The 21,906-nt window shown below is 40.4% G+C and overlaps 1 protein-coding gene across 2 annotated transcripts in view; it reads left to right on the top strand.

Moving 5' to 3' along the window:
* Window positions 1-21,652, top strand: part of COL12A1 (collagen type XII alpha 1 chain) — a 115,430-nt gene extending 93,778 nt beyond the window's left edge. Inside the window, exons 54-66 of one of the 2 annotated variants that reach the window (XM_089921747.1) lie at window positions 764-850; window positions 2,376-2,429; window positions 3,451-3,546; window positions 4,747-4,800; window positions 5,166-5,219; window positions 9,608-9,661; window positions 10,986-11,057; window positions 14,449-14,484; window positions 14,594-14,660; window positions 15,174-15,362; window positions 16,316-16,384; window positions 17,371-17,541; window positions 19,767-21,652. In XM_089921747.1, the coding sequence (XP_089777873.1) occupies window positions 764-850; window positions 2,376-2,429; window positions 3,451-3,546; window positions 4,747-4,800; window positions 5,166-5,219; window positions 9,608-9,661; window positions 10,986-11,057; window positions 14,449-14,484; window positions 14,594-14,660; window positions 15,174-15,362; window positions 16,316-16,384; window positions 17,371-17,541; window positions 19,767-19,942 (1,179 nt within the window). In that variant the 3' untranslated portion in view covers window positions 19,943-21,652. The other variant, XM_089921746.1, reaches the window with a different exon arrangement.
* The last annotated feature ends 254 nt before the right edge of the window (window positions 21,653-21,906 follow it).

The raw sequence follows: 21,906 nt of genomic DNA, 5'->3' as shown, positions 1-21,906 counted from the left end.
CCAGGCACTATCCTATGTGCCGGGGTTACAGCGGTGAAAGGGAATATTCTAGTGAAAGGCAGGGGGAGAGGAGGAATGAACAAGTAGGTATACAGTACGTTATAGAGTGAAAAGTCCTTGCGTGAAAACACGCCAGGGTACAGGGAGAGATAGCCAGGTGAGTACCCTCAGCCGTCAGTGATAAGGGGAGATTTAAGCAGAGACCTGAGTGAAGTGAGAGGACAAACAATGTGGATAATGGAGATAGAGACTTCCAGCCAGAGGGGACTGTAAGTGCAAAGGCCCTAAGGCGGCAAGGTGCCCTAAACATCTGAGAAGCATGAAGTGGATGAGGGAGCGCTGGGGCAGAGTGAAGGGCAGTGGGAGGGGCAAGGTGGTGTGCTGCTGCTTGGCGGCACATGTAAGCCCCTGTAGGCCTGGAAAGGATTTTAGATTTTGTTCTGAAGGAAATGGGCCTCCATATCTGAGATACTCAGCCTTTCTCTAACGCCAGACTAGAGAAAATTGGATTAAATAGCCAATGGTCTTGATGATAGTTTTGTAAGCATATTTTTGTTGTGTGAGGTTTCCTAAAGCAAAACATAAAATAAAGACATTAGGATCAAAGCAAGATTCAACATAAGACTGTTTGTAATCATAGCTAAAAATTATTTCTTCAAGTTGGGAAACAGATTCCCTTGTGTATATAAGATTAGTGAGCATGGGGGATGGGAAGCTGTTTTTACCATCAATTCATAGATAAATATTCTTTTCAAAATTTCAGAGAGATGAAGCAAAATGCCCCAGTCTTCCAAATGCTTGCACGTGTACGCAGGACAGCATTGGACCTCCAGGACCACCAGGCCCTGCGGTAAGGAAACAAATAGTTCCTCTAGTTTTTCCTGGTAAATCTTGGGCATGATCACCCTTTGGCCGGTATGTCATGCATAAGAAGCTCCCAGCCACTGGTGTGTTCTAGGGCAGAACAAGCTGCATTGCACACCATTTTTGTAGCATCTTTTGAGATCTGAAGTGGAGTAAATCAAGAAGAAAATTTGAACACATCTGAACACATTTCTCTAGCCACACAAGAATGAATGATATCGGCTAGCATTCAAGAGCTTTTCTCTTAAAGATATGAATTTGGGTTTCTCTCTGTAATCACTTGAGTTTGAAAATTCCTTTGTTTCCTGATGCTTCTCGTACGTATGTTATGGAGCCATGGTTGAGAGGCTGGCCCAACAACAACTTGTTTAGAACCTAGCATATGTGTACGTTATTAGCAAACATATCAGAGAATAACATAGAGGATAATATACATATGTGATGATATCATAAACTCTGGGTGAAAGTGTTGGTGTTAGGAATAACTTGAGTGGGAAGACTGACCAGGTCTATTCATGGGTGGAGGGGAGACCAAGAAAATGCAATGCAAAACATTGAAGAGTACACTCATGTGTCTGATTAATCAATGTGGACTCCCCGATTTAGTCAATCTAACATCTGACCTGGGCTGGTTTTTCAGAATGGAAGTGATACCTTTAAGCTCTATTGAACTCTTTTAAGAAAATGGTTAATTAACATACGAACAGTTCAGAGAGCCTCAGAACACCAGATTTTACTATACATGGGTCATAGCAAATAATGTAAATTGATTTTAAGTTAATTACAAACTAGCTCCACATATACGGAATCAAAATGTCTCTGGAATTACCAGTGGCCCTGATGATTTTGTAAACATATTTTTGTGATGTGAGTTTTCCTAAAGCAAAACATAAAATAAAGATATTAAAGAGCAAAGCAAGATCCAACATAAGACTATTTGCAATTAACAGTGACTTACCTGATTTATATTTGTAATCATAAAATTATATGCTGGATGTGACTCAGATGTTCTTGAGAAGTAGGGATTTTTTTCCCTCTAATTGTATGATAACGTTGTTGGATCTCACTATCATGTTTATTTCGTCTTTGTTCAGTGGTCTCTGAATTCCTGTTTGTTCTGAGATTTTGAGAGTTCTTCTTTTTGCATATTATTTTCCCTGAAGAACGCATTCATATAATTCCAAAACAGATTTTTCTCCTTAAAAATACTTAACTATAGTATTTAAGTAATGCTTGTTTTTTTCCCAGTAAACCTCAAATTCTCAAATAAACTTCAAAATTTGCTAACAATTAAGAAAAGTTCAGAATGTAAAAATGAGATCCTTAGAATGTACAAAGTTTCAAAATTCTCTTTCCCCACACATTTGTAGGATATAAAGCATTTACTTCCATATTTTATAAATAACTGTATTGTCTGGAGAATGCACTGCTTCTCAAAGCAATTTTTATATATCAACTTCTTCCTACTTTCCTGTGTTCACTCTAAAATGTACTCTTACTATGTATTTTAGGGAGGACCTGGTGCTAAAGGTCCCAGAGGTGAAAGAGGTATCAGTGGGGCAATTGTAAGTATATTTTAGAGTGCATTTTTATTTTCACCTGTATGTTAAAGTCTGGTTATTCAAATTTCTACAACTTGAGCAAGTTGATTCAAGTTTAGTGTGCCTTAGGCAATAATTATCTCTGTCTTGTCTCTGGGTGTCAAAATGATGGATTGGGCTAGCCAGATAAAGAATGTACCGGGCATCTCACTGATGTAGGAATCGCACATGGGAAATCTGCAGAAGCACCTAAGGGCTCTGCTGTCACATGGGGAAGCAGAGGGGGTGACCTGGCCATCAGTTGGAAGACCCCACAGGGAGCAGGGTCCTGCTGGGGACGGTTCATCTGTCTCAGAGAAATAGCTGAGCAGCCACATGTGTGTTCATGGCAGGTCACCAACCCCTTCTACCGGTTCCATACTGGTCTCCATAAGACAACTGAAGCTTCTTAGGGGAATATATTATGAAGATGATGTGTAGTTTTTGTCATACTATCACTAATGATAAGCTAACCCAGTTAGGAAAGTGAGGCTGGGGTGCTGACTGATCCAGGTCTGTCTGACTCCAAGTTTGTGCCTTTTCCACCTAGACACACCGCAAAGAAGCTCCAGCATAGAGTGAACGTATCTGCTCTTTCCTTGCTTGACTTATACATACGTTAGTCCCGGAAGTAAGCCCAAGTCTAAGAGAAATCAGGACGAGCTTAAAAGAAATCAAATCCAGTGAATTTTGAGCTTTGATCTCTGAATGAATCTAGGACTATAAATATATGAATATATTATATTCAATGTATTTTACTTCTTTTAGAAACCTACTTTTAATAGGAATTTTGGAAATATAAGTGCTCTTGTGAATTTATTGTACTTTCCAGTTGTTCTTTTAATGAGTAGCAAAGGGAAGAAAGGAATGGCATTACATGTTTTTATAGATGGATAGATTTGTAAAATGTTTGCAAAGATTATACGATTGGTGTCTTAGAGTTATGAAGACAGGCGCTGGAAGGGCATTCCATGACTTTGAGCTTGTTTCTCTTCCGTGTGTTTAGGGCCCCCCTGGTCCTCGTGGAGATACAGGTCCTCCCGGTCCCCAGGGTCCGCCAGGCCCCCAGGGACCCAACGGCCTCTCTATTCCAGGAGAACAAGTAAGCACAAAGCTTTCTGTATGAAATGAGGGTGGTGGATTAACGTTGAGTTTAACTGGAACATTTTTTTATTCTATTTCGCCAAACTCAAATGTTTTCTCAGAGAACTCAACAAATTTTAGGCATTGAGAAGACTTCCTATGACTGTAATTTCAGATATGTAAATACTGTATGTAATAATACGTAACTGTGTAGGAAAAATTGTTGCTAATTATTTGACCTTTAAAAAAATTTTTTACGAAATAATGCAAATATCCTTCAACATCCTGAAAGCTTTGATAATGCTTTGAGTCTGTGGCAGCCCCGGGGTCCTTTTCTAATGTTTATGACTTCAAGGCCAGCTTGCATTATTTATCTACGTCATTACTTCTATAAAAATTTTTAATAAAATGTTTACCTTTTGTTCCAAATGCTAATCTGAACTTACAAAGAGGTGTTTTATCTTTAAAGGCTCATATTTTATTTAACTACTTTTTTCTATACTTTAAAACATACAGTAAATGAATAAGAATACAGATAATTTCATAGTTTTAACTTTAGTTCTAAACTCCTTTTTAAAGATGCCATAATAGAAGACACATACATCCTTTTGGCATTTAGAGGAAAAACAATCTGTATCAGATATCACTAGAAATGAAACATTTGAAGGGCTAGGCCTTTTACACTCAAAAGGGTTGAATGCATCTACTTTTAGCTTCTTATGTCCAAAAGGGAGATTTAGGGGCTTTTACCTTTTCTTATTATTGCTACTAAATGAAGTTTATCAGCTTTAATTAATTCAGATTTGCCTGTGTAACAAGTGTCTTCTAGCATGTAGTTATAAAGACCAAAATTATGTTACAGTGTTTCATTGAATATCTATTAAAATGAGCACCAAATTAAATATATTAAATAAAAAACAGTTTTCCCTTCAACTTCTATTTCTATGAAAATCCCTATGTTAAATTAGGTTCTTTCAAAGGAGACATATTCTCCCATGATTATATAAAATTATCCCATAACATGATAAGTGGAAATTATAACAGCATTTGTAGTTTAAAAAGTGAACATCAGTCCCCCAAATAATTGGTTCACCTCCCATCACAAATATGCTTCACTGGATTTATGAAGTGACAGAGATTTCAGGAATGGCTCACGTCTTTCCTTTTCACTTAATTTCTGTAAAACACCTGAGACCTGTTTTCCCGCTGCTTGCTCCAGGGTCGCCAGGGCATGAAGGGCGATGCTGGAGAGCCGGGACTTCCAGGCCGGACGGTGAGTTGTTTTTCACGCTGCCTTTTCTTTGCTGGTCAAGTGTTATTTGCATAGTTGCCCTTGTGGTGCCTCAAAAGTTAAGCCAAGGTTAAGCAGCAAAGCAGAAGCCTGGCCGTGTGCTGCACGTCATTTCCATTCCGTTGCCTGGTTTTAGTCTTCAAGCTTGTGCTGTTCAGTCAGGTCTGGGCTTGATGACTGAGCGAGCATCTTCCTCTTGGGCTGGCACTGGGCTTGCTTCTGAGTGTCTGTTTCCTTTCAGAGCCCCCTGCATTTTCCCCCCAAACATCTTAGAGAATAACACAAATCCCTTTTCTCACACAAGAAGTTAATTACAGTGTTTCACTTGTTTGTTTCCTTTTGTGTAGGGAACCCCAGGATTACCTGGCCCACCAGGACCAATGGGCCCTCCAGGAGATAGAGTAAGTTTTCTTGGGCAGGCTGTAAGGATGTTGGAAATGATATCACATTGTTGCCTATTAATTAAGAACCCCCCATAATTCAATTTGCATGGCTGGAAATGCGGAGTTCACACATCTCACGGGAGGCAGAAAAGCTAATATCAGCGGACCAGCCGATACCAGGTCAATCTCAAGGTCTATGAAACAAAATGCTAGGACTTCAAATGAGTTGTCAGAATTTTAATTTTGGAAAAATTTTTTCTTTTATCATATTTGGAAAAACAAGTCCCTAAAAGGAATTTTGGTTCATTGGAGAGAGATTCAAGAATCCTAGCAAATTGCTTTGAATCCTAAAATTAAAATCTTTGTTATGAGGCATCTCTTACGTAACTCTAAGAATACTCTTGATTTCCGTGGCACTTTCTATGCAGTCAGGGACATCTTTTCTACACCTTTAGAACTCAGATACCCCCTGTAGGCCTCTGTGATGGAAAGCCGACTGGAACCTAGTAGGGATTTTGCTCATTTGTGGCAGATTTCAGTTTTGCTCTTGACTTATGATGAAATCGGTGCAGGAGACCCAATTTTTTCTTGGACAAGTAAATGAGAAGCACAGTGAACATGGCTTCTGTGCTCTAATCCAATGTTATAGAAAATTTGCTTTCATAGGAGACAACGAATGCTTTAATAAACTATTTTTAGAGTTGCTCGGAACCAAGGCACTAATGACTTTTCAGCATCTTCTGGTCCAGACAACAGTCTGAGAGTTGGGTGGATTCTGACTTATCAAGTTAAAACACAGGACTAGCAGCAGGGTCTCAGAGGGCCAGGGCTATAATAGCTGTCACTAAAGGCATTGATTTGTTACCCTTAACACCTCCCCAACATCATGGGGCAGGAGAGTTGGGTCAGTCAGATGGAGCAAAGATTTTGCCCAGATAATTCCAGATTTGGATGATTTGCCAGTGAAAGTTATTTGCTCCAATGCCTACTCTTGAGTTTATGAGAGAGTGAGGTCAAAGAGAAAACTGTATTCTCTGGGAGTCTGGGACCAAGTGGTACTTCTATATACTTATTCTTCTGACTTTTTTGAGACTGGCACTTCAGTTTTTTGGAATTCTTATTTTACAATAAAGGACAATAGTGAGATTGCAAAGGTGACAAGTCAGTCTATTCAGTTAGTCAAGAAAACCAAAAATATCGCAATCAGGAAGTAATGATGCATATTGAATATAGTTCAATATCCTGTGATAAACCATAATGGGAAAGAATATGAAAGAGAATATATATATATGTGTGTGTGTGTGTGTGTGTGTGTATAACTGAGTCACTGTGCGATACAGCAGAAATTAAACACAATGTTGTAAACCAACGATAGTCCAATAAAAAAAAAATGATGGGCCGCCTCTCTTGCTGCCGCTGCTACTGAAGCCCTGTTGGGCCCATCATGCAGTGCGGGCTTTGTGCAGACTCGCTGGGTGGCCAGTGCCATCCCATCAACACGTTCCTCCTGAACTGGCAGTCAGGCAGCCACCGCTGCCATCGCTGTGTCCCTGAAAAGTGAGGGAGTGGAAAGGACTGCGTTCTTCTAGCTCTAACCTGTGAATCCAGTCCTGGTGAGGCCACCCAGGACTCTCGTGTTGAGGCTGAGGAAAGTCTTCAGGAAATCATTTGTCGTTTTCCATCACAGTCTTGCATGCTGACCTACCACTTAGTTTCCTACTGCTAGTGTTGAGAGTAGAAGGCACAGCTGAGGGAACATAAACAGTTTTGGAAAGTTAGACTTTGGGTGCAGGCATCTCCGCTGAAAACTAAAAGAAAGAAAGAAAGTTGAACCCTGTGGTAGAAGAGAAGAGAAGACAGCTCAGGAGAGCAAGCCCAAGGACCATGGTGAGGAAGACATGTTACCAAGGTGGAGGTGGTGGGAACAGCAGGCATGGGTTGCCTTTAGCACGGATGATTTTCAAATGAGGCACAGCTCTGGGGACTGTCAGAAAGTAGCAAGAGAGCCACAGGTGCAGGCATGACATGCAGTATATCTGTGAAAGCAGCCATAGGTCCTCTCAGCCACCCTCCCATGGAGGGAAGCAGCAATAACTGCTACAGTTTTGAAAATGGAGAATAAAAAAAAAAAAATTACACTACAAAGTGCTACAGATGGCTCAGTGGTAGCCCTTCTGAGGCCATCAGAATAAAGTCTGCTTCACCCCAACTTAGATATGTATTTCTTCTAAAAGAAGATGGTTGGTTACACCAAAGTGTCCATCCATGGATGAATGGATTAAAAAATGTGATATATATATATCATGTATATAATGGAATATTACTCTGTCTTAAAGAAGAGGGAAATCCTGTCATTTGCAACGACATGGATGAACCTTGAACTTGGAGGACATGCCAGCTGAAATAAGCCAAGCACAGAAGGATAAATACTGCATGATCTCACTTAATGTATGGAATCCTTAAAAAGTTGAGCTCATGGAAACAGAGTATAGCGGTGGTTGCCAGGGGCAGGGGAAGAGGGAGAAATGGGGAGATATTAGACAAAGGATACAAAGTTTCATGGAGATTGACATATATACACTATTGATACTATGTAGAAAATAGATAACTAATGAGAACTTACTGTACAGCACAGGGAACTCTACTCAGTACTCTGCAGTGACCTAAATGGGAAGGAAATCCAAAAACGAGGGGATGTATGTATGCGTGTAGCAGATACACTTTGCTGTACAGTAGAAACTAACACAACATTGTAAAGCAACTACACCCCAATAAAAATTTTTTTAAAAAGGATACAAAGTTTCAGTTATGCAAGATAAGTTCTGGAGATCTAATGTACAGTGTGATGACTATAGTTAATACCATATTGTGTATTTGAAATTTGCTAATAGAGTATATCTTAAATATTCTCCTACCTAAGAAAATGATAACTATGTGAGGTGATACATGTGTTAATTATCTTGATTGCGGTAATTTCACAACGTATACATATATCAAAACACCACATGTACGCCATAAATACATACAATTTTTATTTGTCAATTATACCCCAATAAAGCTAGAAAAAAAAGAGAAAATGGTTGATCAGGAAGTTCTTAGGATGACTGAAGGAGGATTATTCAGAGATATGATACTTACCTAAAAAAAGTGGGAAAAAAAGTGTATCTTCTACAGCAGCTGGAGGAAACTTAGATGGTAGAAATGCCATTTGAACTGTCCAAGCAATACTCCGAGCATTTCTGCTTCTTAAGTGGCTCTCGGAAGCAGTGTTGATGTTACATGAGATGAACTTGTAGTCTGCATTTTGTTAAGCAGGCCTAGATCTTCCAGAAAACAGTCTGAAATGTTTATGTTTCTAAAAAAAAAATTTTTTTTTTGCAGGGGGTGGAATATTTCTAACACAATTTTAAAGAAATAATTTAAACTTCCTATTTTGTAAAATCAATGGGAGTGTGGATACTTAATGGAGATATTGATCCAAATGTTCTTGATTTGTGCTAGAATCCAAGAATGTGCATAAAATTAACACATATTCTCAAAGGAGACAAAAATCTCCTTTGACAGAGGAATGCAGCAACACAAAAAACGACCTGACTCAGAAATCCTTGGCTGGATTTCAGAGGTCTGTACTTGGGATGAATGCTAACTGGGCAGCGAGTGACTCATTCCAGGCAGAGGTCACTTGGCACCACGCAAGCTGCTCAGAGATGCCCGGTGCTTCTGTACAGATCTCTTCTCCCAGTGCAACCCTAACTGGGTCTGGCCTTTCTGTGAGATGAGGAGAGATGGACCGATAAAAAAATTGAGTGAGGATTGAGGATTTCCTTTCTTTTGAGTGGAGGAGTTAAGATAGTTTTGCCTCTTTCTTGGAGGGGAGGAGAGAAATCCCTGAGGAGTGAAGCATCAGTGGCCCTGCCCTGGCTGTCTGGTGTTGCTTAGGAAACAAGGAAGGGGGTTTTCTAACCAGGTGGTTGGCCCCTCCTGCATCTTCTGTGATGCAACACTCCCTTCATCTTACTTTGATCCTTCCTGGGCCAGTTAGTCGACATTGACTTTTTGGTAGAAAGGGCTAGTCTTCCTTTAGACTTCTTTACACTCTTATAAAAGTAAACCTGAGTATCTTCATAAAAGGAATCTGCTTTCTTCGGAGAAGACTGGATTGATTCTTAAAATGATTTATATTTATATTTATAACTATATAAATGACTGAGTATAGAAATGAATTATTCAATAAAAAGCATAACTTCAATGGAAAACATTTTTTGGCATATTTGTCTTTATATTGAAAGGTTACCTGCAGTTGGGTTAAATCCCTCACCTGTCACTCTTATCAACCTGTCTAGTGTCTTTCCATTTTACTTGGTCATTATTTCACTAATCTATAATTAATTTCATTTTTACAATAGGGCTTTACTGGAAAAGATGGAGCAATGGGACCTAGGGGCCCCCCTGGGCCACTGGTAAGAATGGAATAGGTGACACTCTTATCTCCCCACCCTAAACCCCTAGCCCCACTTGCTAGGGAAGAGCCTGGTAACCTGACCTTTGAGGCATGTTCCATCTGTGCTGGGGGGCACACCGTCGAGGGAGCTACTTGTTTTTATTCTCCTAAATCAAAATGGGCTAGAGAAAACAGAGGTGTTAAAATAGAGAGTCTTTCTGTTTAATCAAGTTATATTTGAAAAACAACAACAACAAAAATATCCCTAACCAACCAGTTCCTTCCATGCCCACATTAAGTGGTAGGTTTTATGACCTTACTGGTTACTTCCTGTTCTAGAATTTTAAGAGTCCGTAGCCTATGATATTTGAATTTTAAGGACATTAATTACCGAATAGCTTTAAGTCATTCAGAGGAAGTAAGTTTTACCCGAGTAGGTTTTCTAATTAAGATCTTTGGGGAAAATACTGAAGCCAATGATTTTGAAAGAAGCATCTGTATACCTGCATCCAGGTGAGATCACAATTACATTGTTTGAGGTGATGGATGCTCTTCATGGCTTCTGGCTGTATATGAGGACTGGAGAGCATATGTTAAAATAATTTTATTATTTATGTTTAATATAGATGTTCTCAAGTAGAGTTGAAAATGTATAGTAAACTTTGATTTAAAGCATTTACTACAGATATTAAAATTTACATAATTGATGAATAAAGGATTGTTTTACCAAAATCTGATGATTCTATTTTAAGGATATTTTAGCTTTAGACATAATGTATTGATTAGCGATATTATAAATATTTTACTAAAAATGTTGCTAAAATGTCTTAAAGCTGTGCTGAAAGGAACGGGGAGAAATTCTTACGGTTTTGATGGGATAGAGGGTGCTGATATGATAGAAGAGGAGGCACCCTTTATTTGAATGCACCAAAGAAAAAGTGAGTTTCTAGGCTGAGATGCAACTCCCAGGAGACAAGGGGAAACTCCACCATGTGGTGCCCAGTTACCTTCTCAGTATTTTCCCCAGCCAGAGTTCACTCCTGCCTTTTGATGAGTTTTCTGGTTTGGTAATAGAAACAAACTAATAGGAATTGCTTTCTGCAAATTCACTTAGCAGTCAATTTACTAGGATCACAGTCTGTGAATAGTGAAACCGATTAAATATAGTCCATAAAGATTGAATGGGAATTTTCAAGATTTTTTTTCCTCCATGTTATCTTAAAATTTGATTTTGCTCTTCCTTAGTATGTGATTATGTGCTAAAAGCTTTTAAAACCAGCCATGCTTTGTTAGTTTACTTTAGATGAAATTCTTCTTTGATGGTAAGCTTCCCTGTGTTGTAGGGAAGCCCAGGCTCTCCAGGAGTCACAGGACCGAGTGGGAAACCAGGAAAACCCGGAGACCACGGCAGACCAGTAAGTGGACGGCTTGCATACCTAGTCATTCCACTGTGGCCATGAATGAGGAGACTGCAAGGCTGTGGCATATTTATGTTATCTCTGCTGTAATGTGTGTGAAGCATTCGCTGAAGCTATGCTAAATCCATGGATTTAACTTGGTACTAGTTCTAAAAATTTTCTCTCTAAGCTATAACATTCTGGGATGAAAATTGTGGTCATAGGGTTTCTTTAAAAGGAGAATGGGATTATAAGCCAAGACACATATTTCTGCACTGAATAAACACTCAGAGCTGCGTCAGCAAAATCATTCTCTTTGTTTAGGAGCGGTATGCAGCTTAAGATAGAAAAATACATGATGGTGCATGGTGCCTCCATGGGTGCTCTGCAGAAGTTAACCCTTTGTCAGTATCCTGTAGCCACACTGCTGGCTCTTTTCTCTTGCGCTGAGGTTGCTAGAACATTAGTCCCAGAATTAAAAGGATTTATCTCACCCACCATTATACTTTTTTATTTATTTATTTTTTGCGGTACGCGGGCCTCTCACTGTCGTGGCCTCTCCCGTTGCGGAGCACAGGCTCCGGACGAGCAGGCTCAGCGGCCATGGCTCACGGGCCCAGCCGCTCCGCGGCATGTGGGATCTTCCCGGCCTGGGGCACGAACCCATGTCCCCTGCATCGGCAGGCGGACTCTCAACCACTGCGCCACCAGGGAAGCCCCATTATACTTTTTTATACTGCCCTGCTCCAATTTACGTCCAGTTTAATTTTCTTTTCATCAGATGTTTTGATTAAAATAATAGTTGAGATGGTATCATGCATATCTTCTATTTGCAAATCAGTATCTCCAAAACTGAATTCATAGCTTCTAAAATACCCAGAAGTATTTGTAATGACTGTTGGGCTCCATATTCTTCGTTACAACCTCTTCCTTATTTGTATGTATGAGGAATGAATTTATTTTAAGCAGTTTTTTTTTTGTCTGAATAGAATTCTGAAATATAAAAATTTATCTCAAAGATCAACAAGTCCAGTTATTAGTAATGACACATCTATCAGGGCTGTTCTCTGAACAGAACTTCTCTCTTCTGAAGTATTGTCCAAAGTTATATAAACCCAAGCTTAAAAATTTTTTTAATGTCAAACTAACTTAGAATCTTCATGTGATATGGCCTGCCTTCTATGTTTACATAAAATTAAGCAAGCAGCATAAAGATGAAAGGACTCCTGGTGTACTTCTTACTCTGTGTGTACTCTAGCATATGACTTTATTAGTTTCTTTTCCTCAATGAATCATGACAGAAACTTCACAAGAGCCCTTAAAAGTACATGGAACTTGTTAACCCTTTCAGAATTCTATTTCATTTTACTATGACTGAAAGAGAGTCTAACGTAAGAATATCACTGATGTGATTGATGGCTGAAGTTAGAAACCTGAAAGAAACTTCTACTTCCTTTACTTGAAATGAGAGCTCTAGATACTGGCAATAAAGATGAGTTCTAAATCATACATCCCAGAACAATCTCAGAGTGGCAGTAAATTAAAAAAGAACACATGGGAACAAAGTAGCAGTAAGTGTAAAAAATAATTTCCTGAAATTTACAAAAGGCTCCAAACTAAATAATGTTTCCATAAGAGTCCAGTACTTTTAGCAAAGGGCAAACTCCAGTTTTTCTTATGACTATAATTTGGTAACATTTATTTGGACCTTATCTACCCCCTTTTCCCCCTTTATCTTTTTCATCCTTCTAAGGTAGCAAATTACCTCTCCTTTTCTTCTCTCTTCTATCTTACCTTTAGTTTCTAAAACCAAAACTAGCAGACGGGAGTATAAAGGTCTTAGGAGAGAGCTTAGCTCAGTCACTGTTAGCTTATGTCATTAGCTCTTGGAACCAGTGGTGTCTTCTTGCTAACTTGTAACACCTGATATTGTGTCGTGGATGTTTCCAGGAACTGCTGATGGAATATTTTTATTCATTTACTCAACACCCATTTGTTTGGTGCCTAAATGTGCCCGTCGGTGTTCTAAGGTCTGTGGATATAAACGTAAACAAGACAGAGTCCTTGCCCTCATGGAGATTCTAGTGGAGGATATAGACCCCAACATGTAAATAAACAATACGGTTTCTGGTGATGATGAGTGATAACAAAGAAAAGAAACACAGAGTAAGGGGTTAGGGGGTAATTGTGGTGGTGGAAGGGGGCTATTTCAGACACAGCAGTCAGGGAGTCTGTCTGAGGAGGGGGAGTGAAGCGAGGGAGCAGGCAGTGGGAGCAGCATGAACAAAGGCCAAGGGAGGACGAAGGTGGCACGTGGAAGGAAGAGCAGAGAGGCCCGGGCACCGGAAGTAAAGGGAGTGAGGGGAGAGGGATGAAAGATGAGGTCAGCTAGCTGGGCACAGGTAAGCATGTGGACCACCCAGCCCATGGCGAGGATCTCTAATCTTATTCTTCGTGTGATGGGAAGCCCTTGGAGCCAAAGGGTGACATGCGCCAATTTTCTTTTTAAAAATATCAGTCTGGCTTCTCTGTGGAGAACAGACTCAAAAGGGGCCAAGTGGGTTGCAGGAGGACCAGTTAGGAGGATATTGGAGCCGTTCAGGCAAGAGTCTTGGAGACGGTAAGAGGCAGTTTGGTTTGGGATGTTATCTGACCATCAGATTTGTCAATGGTTTGGGCGTTCCTTTCAGCTGGCAGCCTGGAGATATACTGAAAGACAAAAACTTCTTGCACTAGAAGGAAGACTTTTTCCAAGATCCTCTCATGGCCAGTGAGAGGCCTGACAGAATAGGGACAAATGTTCTGTGGTTGCGTTTGGATGTGGGAACCACCACTTGGATTGAGCCCTTTAATAAGGGAGGCACATGGTTCCTTTCATGCCCAGTGCACAAAAAATCACTGGAAGAAGTTACAGGTACATATTTAGTTAGGGAATTGACAGAAAGCTCTTACTAGAACAAGTTCTTATGGGTTCTAACTGAACCAAGATTAACCTCATGCATAACCTAAAGTAACCACCTGAGCTCCCCAGCCATGGGGATGTAAAGGAAAGTAGAATGGTAGCAAGGGCAATTTTACATGTGTTTCAGTTCCAGACCTATATTGTGAATGGCATCATAAAATGTATGCACAGTACCTAACTTCTAAATTGGTGATCATAAAATTCACATCTCAGCACTATATTGGAGGACACGTGCTTCTGAGAGAGGGAGAGAGAGAGAGACAGGGAGACAGATTAGATTCCTTTTAACAGACAAACAAAATGTGAGTAACATGGATGTAAGTGTGATGTGTCATTGTGCTAATTTGTTAGAAAGCAGACCTTGCCCTCTTTCATCATCCTGTCCATTCATGAGTCATTTTAGACCATGTTTGTCAGTTTCTAATATCTGAAATTCCTATATTTCAGGGTCCATCGGGATTGAAAGGAGAGAAAGGTGATAGAGTATGTATTTCTTAAAATTTGACTTACAAATTTATATCGTGTGTTAAACATTGGACTCTGAAACTATGGAAATAATATGCTGATCCTACTTATTGATTTAATTAACTAGGGAGACATTGCTTCCCAGAACATGATGCGAGCAGTTGCAAGACAAGTCTGTGAACAACTGATAAGTGGTAAAATTTCTTTTCCTTTTAATGTATGAGTGTGTGTGTTGTTTTTAGTTAATTGCAGGAAAATGCAATTTGTGTCATAAACTTTCAAAGATAGATGTTTCTATTTCATTTTCGTGAGCTCTTATTTTCATACATTGTCAGTTTTGTATCCTGTTAGATAAAGCCAATGATATTTTAATGACTATCATTAAGTTAAAACAATGAACCAAGGTAAAATAATAGCCTGCTATCCTTACATTCAGTCTGATACAAAATTGTATTTTTTTTTTTTTTTTTTGTGGTACGCGGGCCTCTCACTGTTGGGGCCTCTCCCGTTGCGGAGCACAGGCTCCGGACGCGCAGGCTCAGCGGCCATGGCTCACGGGCCCAGCCGCTCCACGGCATGTGGGATCCTCCCGGACCGGGGCACGAACCCGTGTCCCCTGCATCGGCAGGCGGACTCTCAACCACTGCGCCACCAGGGAAGCCCCCTTATTGGGTTTCTTACTAATAAGTCTTATTTATTTTTTTTAGGTCAGATGAGCAGATTCAATCAGATGCTGAATCAGATTCCAAACGACTACCACTCTAGTCGCAACCAACCAGGCCCGCCGGGTCCTCCAGGGCCCCCTGGCAGCGCGGGAGCCAGAGGAGAACCAGGGCCTGGGGGGCGGCCAGGCTTCCCAGGCACACCAGGGATGCAGGGACCCCCGGGTGAACGAGGTAGGCATTCCTGACTGCTGCACAGGGATAAAGGAAGGAACCTGCAAGCGTAGGAGCTGGGTCCGGTTGAAAAGCATGTAGAAGACTGGACTTAGCAAACTACACTGGTCTTGTTTGGACAGCCCCAGAAGAGCCGTGCATCCACGAACCTGTCTTTCTCTTTAGGCAGCTGCAGGCTGTAGAGATCCCTGTCTTAGAAAACAGGAAGATTTTGTCATGAGAGCTCAGTAAAGACAACGCTATTTTCTGATTGTTGCTGTCGTTAATGGGAAAAACTGTATCCTGGCAAACTGAATCAGGCATAAAATCTTATTAATTGTTTTGACTGGCAAGAGCTGGGCAGCAACTGAATGCCAGCAGCCCTAAGATTTTGGATCTAAATTCTTCTGGTTCCTTTATTCAGGGCCTGGAAACTGGTCTTATGTGTTTATGTGGCTTTAATTTCATGGTAGATAAGTGTAACTGAAGGAAAAGAAGAAAAACAGGATTATGTGATTCCAGATGTTTCAGGATGCTGGGTACTCACTTTTGTCAGACTGATGGCTAACATTCTGTGGAAAACGTAGATATGTCTATAATTCTGATTATTTAGATGCAGTACTGATAGGGCTACTAAAGATAAGATACCTTTAAGACGTCTTCAGTGAGTTGTAACTATTTATTCAAGATTTCTGTTCTTAATTACGGCTTCTAAAATAATATATTAGATGTGTTTGTTTTCTTCAAGTAATTTTTCCCCTGACTTGTAGCCAGATTTGTTTCTTGGCCATGAATCTGGAATTACACAAATGTCTAGAAAGAATTTGGCTTAAAGCGTGAACTTCTGTGAAAAATTGGGTGCTGCTTTCACTACGGGAAATGAATTACTTGAATCAAGTACTATCAGTTCCGATGAAGGCTACATATTTCCGGATCATTTTCCCTCTGTGTTTTCCCATTTTGTGCTTGCTTAGGTTTGCCGGGAGAGAAAGGTGAAAGGGGTATTGGATCTCCAGGACCTCGAGGGCTGCCTGGCCCCTCAGGTAGGTTTGCTAGTACATCAAACAAGTGAACATATCATTACCGAGAGAGCATACGACCCCACGAGATGCACAAACTCATCCTGTTAGCTTCAGGCATACTGACCATCATGGAAGATATTTTAGCAAGAAGTCCCACTTGTATAACCTCCTCATTTTTATGTTCTCTTTGTTCAAAAATGTTTCAGTGCGTTCTATTTAAGCGTTTACTCTAACTTTAATATATGAGGGTTTGAGTTTTAGTGACACAGAGGGCTGTTGTTTTCTCTTTATGGGATTCCTGTTTGTTTTGTTTGGCCTCATAGCCTTTAAGGATGCTGTCATTTCCTGTTCCTTCTGGTATTCTTTAAGAGGTCGCTAGTAGACTGAGGAAATATACTCTCATTAGAAATCCTGACACGTTGCAAGATTTCATTCACAGTTTCTTTATTGATGTTTTGGAAGGAAATAATAGTTGTTCTGTGCATTTTGTTTACTAGATTGAAAATGAATTTTTTTCTTCGTTATAAGGTCCGTGAGACCCTTGCAACCATGGTCAGTCCTGGAGGTTAAATCTTTACATTTATGTTAACCATGAGTAAGTGTCACTTGATCCAGAAATAGCACTGCTTCACATAGTCTGGAGGTGGAGCAGGCAACCCGAACGTCTGCCTTGGCTACCACAGCCATTTCCTGCAGCGAGTCTTACCTCTAAGACAGTGGGAGCAAACCAGAGAACTCACTGATATCTTTAGTTTGGCTCAATTCTTGCTAAGTCAGTTTTCTTTGAATAAAATCATTAACATAGTTGGATTTTTGGCATTAATTCTTGAATCACTGGTAAGAAAGTTCTACACTGGGTCATACTGGTGATTCCTTAAGGAAATATTTTCTTACCATACACTAGTGAATCGTCTAGTCTTGAAGTAGTGGAGGTGCCAAAGTATTGTTGACTGCCTCAGGAGATATGTTTGACAAGAGGGGAAATATTTCTTTTAAACCCATGATAGGTCCACAAGGAGAATCCAGAACGGGTCCACCAGGGTCCACAGGTTCAAGAGGTCCTCCAGGTCCCCCTGGTCGTCCTGGAAACTCAGGTATCCGAGGCCCCCCAGGTCCTCCTGGATACTGTGACTCTTCCCAGTGTGCCAGCATCCCATACAATGGACAAGGCTATCCAGGTATGTTGTTGCCATTATAGGGACCCAAACTCACCTGAATTAAAAAACCTTTATGGAAATGAAGTTCCCTAGGACGGAAGGAAAGTTGATTTGAGGATTTCTTGAAGATGTCAACTCTTTCAGTTGTATGTTTTGTTATTCTCTCTCAAAAGAATTAATGTTAATTTTATAACATTATTTCACTGTTAGGAGTTGAATAATTATCTTCTCCTCCTTTCTGTACTTCTGCACTTACCAGATCACATCATAAACCTCTCTTTATTTCTCTTGGGAGTTCAAAGAATGCTACCAATTGACTGTTTTGTTTTTTTTTTTTTTAACCCTAAAGGCTGGGAAGAGGGATTTGTTGAATACAAGAATATATCTAAAAAACTGTTTTGAGACTCTAATGTGTAGGCAGACTATTTGATAACATGGTGCAGACAACTGAAAATATTTCACTATTTCACATTGTCCATGGAATTAATATTTATAAACTCTGGGACTTAATGTTTTTAGAGTCAGTCATGAAATTCTAGTACTCGACAATTACAGGAGGCAGAAGTCTCTTAAGCCTGACTTTGGGGACTGTTGGGATAAAGGAGATATGCTGATCTGAAAATAAATATATTAATGCTGTGGGCAGCGGTCAGCGGTGATCTTTTCATCAGCACACCCTCGAGCATCTTGCAAGTTTTAAAAATGATCCTGCTGTTTGATATGGTTGGCTACTAGCAAGTAGTGCATGAGTAGTTGAATATCTAAATATCTATATATCTATATATTTACGTGCATCCTTACCTATGACCAGAAGTAATCATGAATTGTAAATTTCTCAAGCAACCCATTCACACAATTACAATTTCCCTCTTTATGAAAGAAATTTAAATTACCTCTGCCTTCTGGTATGTGTGAATAACTTGAAATATATGGATATATACATATGTACTTTAACCATTACATACTTAGATGAATGTGTATAGATGTTTTTTTTGCATAGTAATTCAACTTTTAAAAACTATCATCTTTGACCTGTTTCAGGTTCCGGCTAACACATTTTCTAAGTCGCCAGCGCTGCTTACAGTTTGAATACATGAAAATCCTGTTTCTGAGATGTTTGCGCACGTGCTTATTAGGAAATGAGTCTGTATGGAAATCTCACCACCGATATGGTTAATGAACTGGGTGGACATCATAACGGAGGGTGGAGACTCTTTATACTAACTTGAATGAGACAAAAGCAGTGGTGTTAGTTTATAAGCCTGATGCATTTCAGTAATAATGTAGAAAAATATTATTTAAAAGAAAACGTTCACACACACAGCTCATGAGGAGCCTCAGCTTTGAAAGAGGCGCATAATAAAACTACTAACCGCAGAGATGATGCCATTTTGAGAAAAACAATTAACCTGGTTAAAGAGAAATACCTTATGTAAATAATAAACTAATGATGGCTTGTAAATGATTTGTATGTGATCCTGTCCACTAAAATCACTTAACAGTCCTGTACAATCAGCTTCTGCCTGCTGCTTGCTCTCTGCCGGAATAACACCAAATAGAATCTCATCTCTCGCTTGTTAGCGATGTGTCTGATTCAGGGCATGTGTCTTACTATGATTACCTTTTGTACGTGTACTTTCATTTGGATTTTGTAATCGCAATTTTCAAACCAAAGTTTGAGAGTCACTTCTTCTCTTCCTGTTTCGCTGTAGTCACTGGAGGTCCTCACCCACCAGCTGTAACTCAGGCCGTGGGAGAGACAGCCACAGAACATGTCATGTACTGTATATTACCTGGTGATAGTTGATTTTCACCTCCAGAGTTCAGTTTCTAGGAGCCAATGTCACTTCCCCATACCTCCTCATCTTTCCAAATGGTTCTCTGAACTGAGGAGTTTGAAGTCATGAACGGTTGCTTGGGGATTTGCAATATCCTACCTAGGTTGGTTTACAGTTCTCCTTGGCCCAGTCTCTGACCCTTCCCAGGTATTTGTGCAATGATTGTACTTACTGCTGGATCTTTGAAGGTTAAAAACAAGTGCCATTTCATTATTGATCACCAAATTCTCTCTGCAAATGGAAGCAATCAGAACATTGTAATTTATCTATTTATAGTTATGAGATTAAGACTGGAGTGCCATCCCCTCGGGTGATGATTTAGCTTTTGCTGTGTGTGTGTGTGTGTGTGTGTGTGTGTGTGTGTGTGCCTTCCAAATCATGCCATAACTGTAATGTTGAATCGGACAGAGCCCTACGTGCCCGAGGGCGGGGCCTACCTGCCTGAGCGCGAGCCCTTCATCGTGCCGGTGGAGCCCGAGCGGACGGCGGACGAGTACGAGGACTATGGCGCCGACGAGCCCGCCGAGGAGCGTCCTCCCCATGAGCGCTGGCGGCGCGCCCTGCTCCGCGGCCCCCGGCAGTGAAGCTGACACCGCGCGCGCGCGCGCAGCACGGCCAGGCTGGGGGGAGGTGTTGGGATTCTCATTTACAGGTCAGACGGAGCAGTGCATGTGTTATCTGTCACGTTTCTTCCGGCGTTGCTTCATCCGAGAGTACCCTTTCTGGCTGTAGAGAACCTTGTTCCTGCAGGAAGCCTAGCTCGCTGCACGCAGTCTGTAGAAGTCTTTGCCTCTGCCCTTGAAGTGCTTGCGAAATACTTTGTTCACAAAAGCTGCAGGGAGAGAACGCGCCTTGTGCCTTTAGGTAGCACAGCGGGAAGCCTCAGTGAAACTCTTAGGTTAAGCAGTTAAGTCCTGGAACCCAGAACGACTGTGTATTTCGAGAGGGCAGTTTATCTTTTCCAATGCTTATTTGCAGTTCAATTACATCCCGATCTAAGCAGTTCCCCTCCTAAAACCAAAAAAGAGGGAAAAGTCAACTCTGTTGCAACTATTTATCTTCCTCTTCTATCTTCTGTTATACATTAGGGCATAGTATGCTCTTATACATCTCCTTTAACAACCACAAACCTTAAGCCATGTAGCTGAAATTATTGTATCAACTGGATACAGTTCCATATTGCCTTAAACCTCCTTGTTTTAGACACGCTAACATTTATACCAAATTGCAGATTATTCTGCAGAGATGGAATTGCATGTTTGTGTTGTACATTTAGTATGAACTTTTTTTTCCCAGAACATAATGTTTCTTAGTTATCAAAAGCAGTTGGAAAATGTTTGCAAGACTATGAACATAGAATTGCTGCTTTTATATTTTAACTGCAGATTGTGAATTTCACTGCCTTATATTATTTATTTCTGAAACAAAAGAGGCATTTTTCAATAAAACTACTGAAAATTTGACATGGTATGTTTTTTCTTTAATGGCCTTTTGGACTGTCCAGGCGGTTGTTAAAACAAACAAGTTCATATCCTTGGATACAGTTACAAATCTTGCTAATACTATTAAATTATGCTAAATAACTTTAGATTTTTAATGATGTGGTGAAGTCATAGAAAGAGGGTAGTGAGAGAGCCTTAAAAAGCCCAGCAGATTCCAAAGGCTTTATTAGGAATGTAGAGGAAGTGTGGGTTGGTGGAAAAACAACTAAGTATCCTAGGAGACCCCAAACAACCAAACAACCTTTAACAAGCCACAAGATTTCATATGCATTCAGTCACTTTCCTATACCATACTTTACCCAATAGCATGTTTAACTGCAAAAAGGATAATCCTTAATGGAAATGTTTACATTTAGTGATACCTTCTTTTTTTTTTACTTTTACGAACACAATAACATCATTTTACATATCAAAGAAAACAATGTAAATGTTTGTTTGAAAGAACTGACATCAATTGAAGAGAGAAGTACTGAAAGAACGTTTTCCACAGAGCAAAACATCTTGAGTTAAATGCTCCCTGGAGACCGCGATCAAGAGGGTCCCCAAGAAAAAGAGGAAATTCTCTTCCAAGGAGGAGCCTCTCAGCAGTGGACCTGAAGAGGCTGCTGTCAGCAAGAACAGCAGCTCCAAGAAAAAGAAAAAGCTCCGAAAGCTATCCCGGGAAAGTTAGAATGGACATTTCTCTAGTAGGGCGTAACTTACTGAGATATTTCCCAACCCATCCCCTATAGCCCAATAAAAATAAAAACAAATTCACGAGTCAAAAAAAAAAAAAAAAAAAGGACAAGATAATAGGGCTTCCCTGGTGACGCAGTGGTTGAGAGTCCGCCTGCCGATGCAGGGGACACGGGTTCGTGCCCCGGTCCGGGAAGATCCCACATGCCGCGGAGCGGCTGGGCCCGTGAGCCATGGCCGCTGAGCCTGCGCGTCCGGAGCCTGTGCTCCGCAACGGGAGAGGCCACGGCAGTGAGAGGCCCACGTACCGCAAAAAAAGAAAAAAAGGACTAGATTATAAATGTATTGTGATCAAGAGGTTTCAAGCAGAT

The sequence above is a fragment of the Delphinapterus leucas genome, chromosome 12 (assembly GCF_059928025.1).
Source record: "Delphinapterus leucas isolate spDelLeu-1000000601 "Yukka" chromosome 12, BTC_Dleu_Yukka2, whole genome shotgun sequence".
Classification (NCBI taxonomy): Eukaryota; Metazoa; Chordata; class Mammalia; order Artiodactyla; family Monodontidae; genus Delphinapterus; species Delphinapterus leucas.
Note: the sequence above shows the minus strand (reverse complement) of the source record. Positions and strands in the feature narration are given on the sequence as shown.